General features: G+C 46.4%; 1 protein-coding gene across 1 annotated transcript in view; it reads right to left on the bottom strand.

Moving 5' to 3' along the window:
• Window positions 1-12387, bottom strand: part of LOC126278813 (serine-rich adhesin for platelets-like) — a 96508-nt gene that overhangs the window by 62535 nt on the left and 21586 nt on the right. The window contains exon 3 of the mRNA XM_049979087.1: window positions 11504-11806. Within this exon, the coding sequence (XP_049835044.1) occupies window positions 11504-11806 (303 nt within the window). The remainder of the gene's footprint in view (window positions 1-11503; window positions 11807-12387) is intronic.

Below are 12387 nucleotides of genomic sequence, written 5' to 3'. Positions count from 1 at the left end.
CAGAATAGCACTTGCAACCTACGTCCTCAATTGTTTACTGGGTTTATTCCAGTCTCTGCCTGCCTCCACAGTTTTTGCCCCTGCAGCTCCCTGTAGTGCCATGGAAGTTATTCCCTGTTGTATTAACACATGTCCTGTCATCCTGTTCATTCTCCTTGTCCGTGTTTTCTACATACTCCTTTCCTCTCCCATTATGCGCAGAACCTCCTCATTCCGTACGTTATCCGTCCATCTAATTTTCAACATTCGTCTGTAGCACCACATTTCTAACTCTTCAGTTATCTTCTGTTATAGTTTTTCCGCAGTTCATGTTTCACTACCATACAATGCTGTGCTCCAAACCTACATTCTCAGACATTTCTTCCTCAAGTTAACGCCTATGTTTGATTTCAGTAGATTCCTGTTGGCCAGGAATGCCCGTTTTATCATTTCGATTGTGCATTTGATGTCTTCCTTGCTCCGTCCGTTATTGGTTATTTTGCTACCTAGGTAGTAGAATTCCTTAACTTCATCTGCTTCGTGACCATCAGTCTTGATGTTAAGTTTCACGCTATCCTCATTTCTGTTACTTCTTATTACATTCGTCTTTCTCTGATTTACTCAGTCCATATTCTGTACTCACTGTACTGTTCATTCCATTCAGAAGATAATGCAACTCTTTTTCACTTTCAACCAGGATAGCAATGTCGTCAGCGAATCGTATCATTGATATCCTTTCACCTTAATTTTTTAATCCACTCCTGAATCTTTTTTTTTAATTTCCATTATTGCTTCCTTGATGTACAGATTGAACAGTAGCGGTGAAAGACTACATCTCTGTCTTACACCCTTTTTAATCCGAACATTTCGTTCTTGGTCGTCCCCTCTTATTATTACCTCTTGGCTCTTGTACATATTGTATATTACCCGTCTATCCCTATAGCGTACCCCTGTTTTTCTCAGAATCTAGAACATCTTGCACCATTTTACACTGTAGAACGCTTTTTACAGATCGACAAGTCCTATTAACGTGTCTTGATTTTTCGTCATTCTTGCTTCCATTATCAACCGTAACGTCAGAATTGCCTCTCTGGGCCTTTATCTTTGCTAAGGCCAAATTGATCGTCATTTAACACATCCTGAATTTTGTTTTCTATTCCTCTGTATATTATTCTTGTCAGCAACTTGGATGCATGAGCTGTTAAGCTGATTGTGCAATAATTTTTGCACTTATCGGCTCTTGCAGTCTTTGGAATTGAGTGGATGATATTTTTTCGAAAGTCAGATGGTATGTCGCCAGGTTGATAAATTCTACATATCAACGTGAATAGTAGTTTTGTTGCCACTTCCCCCAATGATTTTAGAATTTCTGATGGAATGTTATCTATCCCTTCTGCCTCATTTCATTTTAAGTCCTCCAAAGCTCTCTTAAAATCTGATTCTAACACTGAATCCCCTATCTCTTCCAAATCGACTCCTGTTTCTTCTTCTATCACATCGGACAAATCTTTTCCCTCATAAAGGTCTTCAATGTACTCTTTCCCTCTATACGCTCTCGCCTCTGTATTTAATAGTGGAATCCCCGTTGCACTCTTAATGTTAGCGCCCCTAGTTTTAATTTCACCTTTGGATGTTTTGACTGTCTTATGTGTTGACTCAGTCCTTCAGACATAATTTCTTTTTCGGCTTCTTCACATTTTTCATGCAACCAGTTCGTCTGAGCTTCCTTGCATTTCCTATTTATTTCATTCCTTAGCGACTTCTGTCATCGATCAACTGAAGTATTTCTTGTGTTATCCACGGTTTCTTCGCAGTTACCTCTTTGTAGCTATGTTTTTCTCTCCAACTTCTGTGGTTTCCCTTTTTAGATACGTGCATTCCTTTTCAACTGTACTGCCTAATCAGATATTCATTATTGCTATAGCCTTAGAGAAAGTCAAGCGAATTTTGTCATTCCTTAGTACTTCAGTATCCCACTTCTTTGCATATTGATTCTACCTGGATAATTTCTTAAACTTCAGCCTAGTCTTCATCATCACTACGACATGTTGATCTGAGTTTATATCTGCTCCTGAGTACGCCTTACAATCCAGAATCTGATTTCGGAATCTCTGTCTGACCATGATGTGATCTAACTGAAATCTTCCCGAATCACCGGGCTTCTCCTTTCGTGATTCGAGAACAGAGTATTCGCTACCACCAGCTGAAATTTGTTATAGAACTCACTTAGTCTATATACTCTCTCATTCCTTGTTGCAAGCCCATGTGCTCCTGTAACCTTTTCATCTGCTCCTTCCCGTACAACTGCATTCCAGTCCCCATCTTCCTTTACGTAGTGTATTACCCTTTACATATTCTCATGGCTTTCTCTATCTCATCATCTCCATCTCGTGGCATTGGCATATACACCCGAACTGTCGTTGGTGTTGGTTTGTTGTCGATTCTGATAGGAACAACCCTATCACTGAACTCTTCACAGAAACACACTCTCTGCACTACCTTCCTATTCATTACGAATGCTACTCACTTCTACCATATTCTGCAGCTGTTGATATTGCCTATACTCATCAGATCAGAAATACTTGTCTTCTTTCCATTTCACTTCACTAACCCCTACTATATCTAAATCGGGCTTTTGCATTTCCCTATTCAGATTTTCTAGCTTCCCCACCTCGTTCAAGTTGCTGTCATTCCACGCCCCGACTCGTAGAACGTTATCCTTTCTTTGGTTATTTAATTTTTTTCTTATGGTCACCTCCCCCTTGGTATGGCTGTTGATATACTTTCCGGGATGTGAGGTCGTGGTCCAAGTTCCAAGTCCCCCCCCCCCCCCCCTCCTGTCACTGTGCTGGTCCATCGCATGAACAAGGTACTAGGTTGCTTTTTTTAGTTTAAGGTTTTTATTCATTTTTTGTCTGCTTAATTTTTTCTTTATTTTTATTGTTATCTGTTTTATGAAAAGAAAATTTAATAGACAAAAATTCCACAATTCCGTGACTCAAAAAGAAACAATTCTTTTATCTCTAGGAGAACACAATGAAAGAAGGCTCTAGAGGGAAAAAAAAGCTATCCAGTTCCTTGGCGGTTAAAGAGAAGGTGCAACATCTTGGCAAATAGAGCACGATAACGTGGAAGGCTCTGCCAATTCCAATGAGCGTTCACCATATATTGGCGAAAGACAAGGGAGTCGGGGACGTTATCACACCTGACTACATAGCAGGCGTAGTGTCCGAGGAGCCATATGATCGAATTAGTCTTGGTCCGAGGGAAAACCTAAAAGTCTGGACACAGAAGTAGTTCAACAGAGAAATCTGGTGAGGAAAGCCAGTTTTAGGCGAATCCAGAGCCAGTGTTCTCGTCCACAAGAGACAAACCTTTATGGTAATGTACCAGGTTGATGACATTCGTCGCAAAGGCCAGTCGGACTATGACGAATGCGATGGAGGCGTTAGTCGGTCGGGATCAAATTGTGAATGACCCTACACCACGATGACGCAACTTCCATCCGAAGGATAGGAAGACTTACGTGAAGCCACACTGTTTTCCAAGATACCATTGGCGCCGCCACTTCAACTAGGGAGAGGGATGACTGAACTCCCAACGAGAAAGCAAGGATCTGGTAGTAAGGTGTGTCACTGATAAAACGTCACCTCCCAGAAGACTGATTATGCTATAAAACGTACCGCAGTTTAGAGTTGAATCAGCCAACATTGGTAGGTGGAGTCAGACCCGCCAGTGAAGACACGTAGATAAGCAAGATGTAATAGAATGAGTTGCTCGAGTACATGTTAAAATGGTACGGCGTGTAAACAATACTGAAGCCTTCATTTTGACATTGGGAAGTCCCAAACCTCCAAGGGGACAGGGCCTTGCAACCACTTCCTACTGAAGTCGAAAAATATGACTTTTCCATAGGAAACGACCGGGAATTTGCATCAGTTTGCGCGCCATCATCGCGGTGAGCGGGAATATTTGTGCAGCGCAGTACACTTAGCTGACAATCTAGGAATCTAAGATCCGCACTTTGTGAAGAAGACTAAAGGGACGACATTCGTGTTTACGAATTGGGTTTGTCATCTCCCGCCAAATGAGTGGAGCCATTTTAATCGGACAGCGATCCACGGTAATTCCCAACGATTTATGGCGAGCAACAATCATTGCCCATGGAATGACAACATCTTGAAGACCCTGCAGTGGTAATAGAGTCAATTTCCATTCATTAATGCGGGCCCCAGAGAGAGAGAGAGCATAAGAAATCCGACATGTCCTTGAGCAAGGATATATCACCTACATGACGTAGCAATACCATAACATCAGCCCGCATACCCTCGTCCGAGAAGGCCAGTCACTTAGTTGATCAGCAATAAGGCAAGCAGAGGTTCTAAGAGCAAGACAAAAAGCGACATGGAGAGAGGGCTCCCCTGCGGTAAGCCCCGTCGGATGGTGATCTGGGGAGCAAGTTGTCCGTTCACTACGACAGATGCGTGAATGCCACTACCCGACGCGCAGTATGATTGAGACCAGTCGCCTTGAGCACCTGCATCGAGAAACTGCGACTGACCCAGTCAAATGCGTTATTAAAATCAATAAAAAGCAAGACTCCAGAGACAGAAGTCGCTGCAGCCACCGAGAGACGTCCCGGCATTCGACTGCAGAAGATACAGGGTGTTTCAAAAATGACCGGTATATTTGAAACGGCATTACAAACTAAACGAGCAGCGATAGAAATACACCGTTTGTTGCAATATGCTTGGGACAGCAGAACATTTTCAGGCAGACAAACTTTCGAAATCACAGTAGTTACAATTGTCAACAACAGATGGCGCTGCGGTCTGAGAAACTCTATAGTACGATATTTTCCACAGATCCACCATGCGTAGCAATAATATGGCGTAGTCTCTGAATGAAATTACCCGAAACATTTGACAACGTGTCTGGCGGAATGGCTTCACATGCAGATGAGATGTACTGCTTCAGCTGTTCAATTGTTTCTCGATTCTGGCGGTAAACCTGGTCTTTCAAGTGTCCCCACAGAAAGAAGTCACAGGGGTTCATGTCTGGCGAATAGGGAGGCCAATCCACGCCGCCTCCTGTATGTTTCAGATAGCCCAAAGCAATCACACGATCATCGAAATATTCATTCAGGAAATTAAAGACGTCGGCCGTGCGATGTGGCCGGGCACCATCTTGCATAAACCATGAGGTGTTCGCAGTGTCGTCTAGGGCAGTTTGTACCGCCACAAATTCACGAAGAATGTCCAGATAGCGTGATGCAGTAATCGTTTCGGATCTGAAAAATGGGCCAATGATTCCTTTGGAAGAAATGGCAGCCCAGACCAGTAGTTTTTGAGGATGCAGGTTCGATGGGACTGCAACATGGGGCTTTTCGGTTCCCCATATGCGCCAGTTCTGTTTATTGACGAAGCCGTCCAGGTAAAAATAAGCTTCGTCAGTAAACCAAATGCTGCCCACATGCATATCGCCGTCATCAATCCTGTGCACTATATAGTTAGCGAATGTCTCTCGTGCAGCAATGGTAGCGGCGCTGGGGGTTGCCGCGTTTGAATTTTGTATGGATAGAGGTGTAAACTCTGGCGCATGAGACGATACGTGGACGTTGGCGTCATTTGGACCGCAGCTGCAACACGGCGAACGGAAACCCGAGGCCACTGTTGGATCACCTGCTGCACTAGCTGCGCGTTGCCCTCTGTGGTTGCCGTACGCAGTCGCCCTACCTTTCCAGCAGGTTCATCCGTCACGTTCCCAGTCCGTTGAAATTTTTCAAACAGATCCTTTATTGTATCGCTTTTCGGTCCTTTGGTTACATTAAATCGCCGTTGAAAACTTCGTCTTGTTGCAACAACACTGTGATCTAGGCGGTGGAATTCCGACACCAGAAAAATCCTCTGTTCTAAGGAATAAACCATGTTGTCCACAGCACACTTGCACGTTGTGAACAGCACACGCTTACAGCAGAAAGACGATGTACAGAATGGCGCACCCACAGACTGCGTTGTCTTCTATATCTTTCACATCACTTGCAGCGCCATCTGTTGTTGAAAATTTTAACTACTGTAATTTCTAAAATTTGTCCCCCTGAAAATGTACTGTTGTCCCAAGCATATTGCAACAAACGGTGTATTTCTATCGCTGCTCGTTTAGTTTTTATTGCCGTTTCAAATATACCGGTCATTTTTGAAACACCCTGTAGAATCGTGCGCCCAGGCACACAGCTTTGGTGGACAGCAAGAATTTTCTCTAACAATATCGACAAACGGTTATTAACCGCCTGGGTGACAGTTCTGAAATTAAGTACTGCGATCAGACGGGGTTTATCAATGTATGGACGTCCGGTTGTTTTCGGAACTAGAACGATTTTACCAACCTTGAAGGGGTCAGGAATCAAACCCCATCAAACCCCCCTCACCCCCGCCCCCCGGATCACCTCATTTACCAGTGACGTAATGGTGTCACCTATAAGAGGCCAAAAGTACATAAATTCCTTTGGAATACCGGGAATACCGACAAGTCCTGTCGATGTTTGTGCTGGAGAATAAGCATTAAGGCGATATATATATATCGGCAGTGAAGTCACTTGGAAAGTCATAATATAATACTAGAGTAACCACGCAATCTAAGAGAGGAGTAAACCCATCAGGGGCAATCATATCAGTTGTAGGGTGATTATAAAGGTCGGTAAAGTAATTATAGATAGCTGTGGAAGTTTCACGTAAGGGTTTCAGTATGTAACCATCGGTGTGAGCAATGGACTTGATATATGCTCGTTTTCGACGCGTCCACAACCGGATAAGGTGATAGAAGGAAGTCAGTTCATCCTGTAGGATTCTTATCGCACCCTGAGTCCTTCCAGTTGTTGCCTCTGTAAGTGAAGAAGTTTCGCCTTAGCAAGGTGGACATCCATAATCCGTAAGAGAGCGTGACGAGCACCGCCATAAAGTTTACTCAAGACGGAATAATAAAATTCCTGAGTTCGATGGTGATCCCTCGTCCTCTCAATGCCGTAATGTATTAACGCTTTCCGGAGCAAAGGTTTGGCATGCCCCGACCACCATTCCATAGGAGAAGGATAACGGTCCTGCAAACGCAAGCTACGGGTCCAACCGTCTCTAACGATAATCTCGAGGGAAGAATCCTTAAAGAGGGAGGTGTTCATCGTCCAGGGGAGGTGATAAAGTTTCACTGGTTGCGGCACATGATTTGAAGTTACAACTACGACGCATTGATCAGTGGAACAAGTGGGTATCACGTCTATCGTTAACAGCTGTCCACATAAAGAATCAGAAAGATAGAAGTGATCGAGGCTGCTGCTGGAAGTAGCTGTAAAACGTGTATATCTGTCGAGAATGGTATATTGACAGATCCACGCATCGCATATGTGCGAAGATCGCATCAAATCGAATAGTTCCTTACTGAAATTAAAATTGTGGGTCTTATTCACATGACGCAAAACACAATTAAAATCTCCAGCTAACAGACGTTTCTGCGAAGTTTCACGAAATAGATAAACAATATCGTCTTTATAAAAACGAAAGTGATCTGTGGAACAGCCAGATCCTAAAGCAGCATAAAGAAGAATTAAAGTAAGGTCACAAAAATTACACCGTCTTCATCGGCCGAGTCTCCACTCGAATCGTAAATAAATTGTTGCAGCGCCGCAACTCTAAGCCCGGAACTAATTCCGCTCACGTTCAGGGTAAGACAGGTATGGCCTGCATGTATTTATTACGAGACTAGGCAGTTTATTGCTTGCAAACAACCTTTAACAGTCCATGCCAGAGTCAACGGATGAATCTGAATGTAAAGAGGTGGATCCCTATCTTCCACTCTCTTTCTATTTTCTCTTTTTTCGCGATGACGCGCGCTCGGGTTGGAAGCATTTTGTTGCGGCTGTGCGGGAAGGCGGCTGCCACGAGGGGAAACTTGGGGGGGGGGGGGGGGGGGGGTTCCTGTGGAAATTCAGTATCAGGTACAGGAGATACACCCAAATCTTCCACAATTGGGTGGTGCGGCTCCTGGGAATCAACAGAAATGGAAACTAACGATACGTCTTTTACCGCCACGCCATGTTGAACTGGAACACTTGTACCGAGCTGATTCTGATCAGCAGCGGTCTGTGCAATGTTTTCTCCACACGGGGGCACAGAAGAAGGGTTGGAATAAGTTACAGACGCAAGGATGTCTGGCAAGTCCGTAGGTATAGCACGGAGTTTCAGAGTTCTCGGCCGGCCGCGGTGGCCGTGCGGTTCTAGGCGCTGCAGTCCGAAACCGCGGGACAGCTACAGTCGCAGGTTCGAATTCTGCCTCGGGGATGGATGTGAGTGATGTCCTTAGGTTAGTTAGGTTTAAGTAGTTCTAAGTGCTAGGGGACTGATGACCTAAGATGTTAAGTCCCACAGTGCTCAGAGCCATTTGAACCATTTTTTTTTAGAGTTCTCGACCTCAGGAGTTACATCGGAGGCTGGACGCTATCGAATCTTAAACACTAACCGACATGTTATCATCCGGTCTGGACTAGGGGAAGGAAGAGGCCTCCACCAACGGACTCTTCGCAGTCGAGCAGAGAAGGGAAAGGAATGCTTGGTTAGGCACAATGGCTGTCACTTGGGGAACCAGGTCCGCTAAAGTTAGCCTTTTAAGTTGTTCATAAGTCTATTTTAAGATCGTGATACAACACTGACAATTTGTACGGAAATGCCCACTCTCATTACATATAAAATAAGTCCCTTCTTGTCCTGTGTAAATTATATGTACCCGGTATCCACATATTTGCAAATGAGAGGTAATATTTTGTTTGACGGCGATGTCCACGGATCGAACTCTGTTACAGACTCGTAAACGATGTTGATCGGACCGCCGTTCCCGCCGCATCTGAAAACGGAAGCAGGACGGTCTTGAGGAAACTGTCATCGGCTTCGGGCGGAAGGTTCTACCTCCGCGTTCGTCAGAATAACCATTCTATTAGAGTCATCGCGATGGGTGAAAGGGACTGCTTGTCCGTTTCAAAGAAGAAGCCTATCAACCTGAAGCGGGTGTATAAATCTGAAATAAAACACATACGATTCAGAGTCGAAGTAAGCCGTGTTAACGTGTTCTGAAGTGATCTTGATCGCATCTACACTGAAGAGCCGAAGAAATTTGTGCACATGCATAATATCGAGTAGGGCCACCGCGAGCACGAAAAAATGCCGCAAAATGACGTGCCATGGGCTCGAGTAACGTCTGAAGTAGTGCTGGGGGGAACTGACACCAAGAAACCTGCAAGGTATCCATAAATCTGTAAGAGTTTGAGGAGGCGGAGATTTCTTCAGAACAGCACGTTGCAAGGCATCCCACATATGCTCCATAACGTTCGTGTCTGAGGAGTTTGATGGCCACCGGAAGTGTTTAAACTCAGAAGAGTATTCCTGTAGCCACTCTGTAGCAATTCCGGACGTGTGGGGCGTCACATTGTGCTGTTGGAATTGCCCAAGTCCGTTGGAACGCACAATGGCATTGAATGGATGCAGGTGATCAGACGGGATGCTTACGTACGTGTCGCCTGTCACAGTCGTATCTAGACGTATCACGAGTCCCATATCACTCCAACTGCACACGCCTCACATCATTACAGAGCCTGCACCAGCTTGAACAGCCCCTGCTGACATGCAGGGTTCGTGGATTCACGAGGTTGTCTCCATACCCGTACACGTCCGTCCACTCTAAGGAATTTGAAACGAGACACGTTCGACCAGGTAATATGTTTCCAGCCATCAACAGTCCAATGTCGGTGTTGACGGGCCAAGGCGAGGCGAAAAGCTTTGCGTGGTGCAGTGATCAAGGGTACACGAGTGGGGCTTCGACTCCAAAAGCCCATATCCATGATGTTTCGTTGAATTGTTTGCTCGCTGAAAATTGTTGATGATCCAGCAGTTTGCGGAAGGGTTACACATCTGTCATGTTGAACTATTCTCTTCAGTCGCCGTTGATCCTGTTCTTGCAGGAGCTTTGTCCGGCCGAGGCGATGTCGGAGATTTGATGTTTTACCGGATTCCTAATATTCACGGTACACTCGTGAATGGTCGTACGGGAAAATCCCCACTGCATCGCTACCTCGGAGATAGCTCGTGGGACGACTGTAACATCACGTTAAAACTCAGTGAAAACTTGATAACCTGCCATTGTAGCAGCAGTAACCGATCTAACAACTGCGCTAGACACTGATCTTACATGGGCTTTTCTGACCGCAGCGCTGTATTCTGCATGTTTACATATCTGTGTATTGGAATATGCATGTATACACCAGTTTCTATGGCGCTTCAGTGTACAAGCCACTCACGTATTTCTAACTAACTCGGCTGCACATGACGCATGGACCTGTTAGAGATGGCGGTACTTTGATGATGATGGAGACGGTTATAAGGGCGCTCGAGGGCAAGGTCTTCAGCGCCCGCTCAGTAACACATCGAGATGGGTGTCAAGAAAAGACTCAGAACAATAAGATAAAACAGAACGTAAGACACAGGAGACTAGCTTGGAAAAATATGTGCCTACCCACACCGAAGCGTGGGACGAAGCATGCCGCCAGCAGTAAAACATGGACAACCCAGGAAGAAAGTGGTAGAGGGAGCTAAAACAATATAATAGTGGCTGGCTGACCACAAGGAAAAAGAGAGGAGCCAGCCACTGTGCGATGCACTAAAACCTCCAGCCTAAAATTTAGGCCAGAGTCCAGAAACATCACAAAACTTTAAAACCCTAGACACACACGTCTCGTCATTAGCTAAAACACGGCAGATCCCCATCAACTTGTGCTTCTGCCCTTGCATCACGGTATGAAATGTGCCGGACAGAGATGTGCACACCACAAGCATCACAAAACGGGGGATCCTCCCGGCGTAATAGAAAACTGTGTGTGTGAGGACAGTGCCCAATCCGAAGACGCGTGAAGGTCACTTCTTCCCGCCTGAGCAACTGGCAGGACGAACGTCACGGCCGAGTTGTTGACTTCACCAACCGCAGTTTATTGGTCGTCACCGCCAGCCATTCTTCCTCCCACAACTCCATGCACTTCTTGTGGAGTGCAGAAATGACAGACTGCAAGGGAATAGGACACTGTGCCACATCCTGCTGTCTGCAGGTCTCCTTGGCAGCCCGATCGGTCTGTTCATTGCCCCATATGCCGACATGACCAGGCACCCAGCAGAAGGACACCTGCTTACCCTGCCGTTGGAGCAAGTACAGTTCGTCATATATCAGCAGTGATTGGAATGTTCCTGGGAGATATGAACATCACGGCGCAAGATAACGCGGTGTCAAATGAAGTCACAAACACGAGACACAGAGAGACAAACAACGACGTGACGCTCACGACGACTCACAAGACATTGAGGATAAACGAGGAAGCTGTCGCAGCGCAACGACAGAGGTAGAAACGGGCGGAACCTTCTCGCCAGCGTGCGAAGCGGGAATGACGCTATGCTGTGTGGACCACGAGTGGTGTAAGTCGGGAGAAGTTGTGCTGTACCTGAGGGCAGGGCGGTCGCTGCCGGTGGAGGAGACGGTGGCGTGGGGCGTGGAGTCGGGGTCCCAGCAGGCGGCGATGGAGAAGCGCGACCCGCTGGTGGGCTCGACCGCCTCCACGGAGACGCGCAGCGTGGCCTCCTGCCAGCGGCGCAGCTGCGCCTCCCGCTGCTCGCGCGTCGGTTCTGCCGCCGCCTGCCCCTCCCGCGTCCAGGGCGCCGGGTCCGGGCCAGAGGCGGCGTACTCGGGCTGCGCGCCCGGCCGGTTGCGGCCCGTCATCGCGCGGATCTCGCCCGGCGACGGGTTCCTGTCACAACGAGCGCAACCGTCACACGGGCCCAACACGCTCGCTCAACGCACTTCTGAAACAAGAATCCTATACGACGGTGGTTTGATAACTGTGGCAAATCTCCAAAAAAGAACAGGGTATATTTTTGTTGCGCCTTCGTGGTCGGTAAGCTTGATTATTCCAAGGATCGTATACAGAGTTTCGACAGTGTGCAACTTACAGTTCATTGGTTGGTTCAATTGGCTCCGAGCACTATGGGACTTAACTACTTTGGTCATCAGTCCCCTAGAACTTACAACTACTTAAACCTAACTAATCAAAGGACATCACTCACATCCAAGCCCGAGGCAGGATTCGAACATGCGACCGTAGTGGTCGCGCGGTTCCAGACTGTAGCGCCTAGAACCGCTCGGCCACTCCGGCCGGCTACAGTTCATTGTTGACAGTCCTCTGGACTCGTCGGTGTGTCGACTGCAATTGAAAACAGAGTTTACTGCTGTTACACTACTGTCCATTAAAACTGCTACACCAAGAAGAACTGCAGATCATAAACGGGTGTTCATTGGACAAATATATTATCCTAGAACTGACATGTGATT

The sequence above is a fragment of the Schistocerca gregaria genome, chromosome 6 (assembly GCF_023897955.1).
Source record: "Schistocerca gregaria isolate iqSchGreg1 chromosome 6, iqSchGreg1.2, whole genome shotgun sequence".
NCBI lineage: Eukaryota > Metazoa > Arthropoda > Insecta > Orthoptera > Acrididae > Schistocerca > Schistocerca gregaria.
Note: the sequence above shows the minus strand (reverse complement) of the source record. Positions and strands in the feature narration are given on the sequence as shown.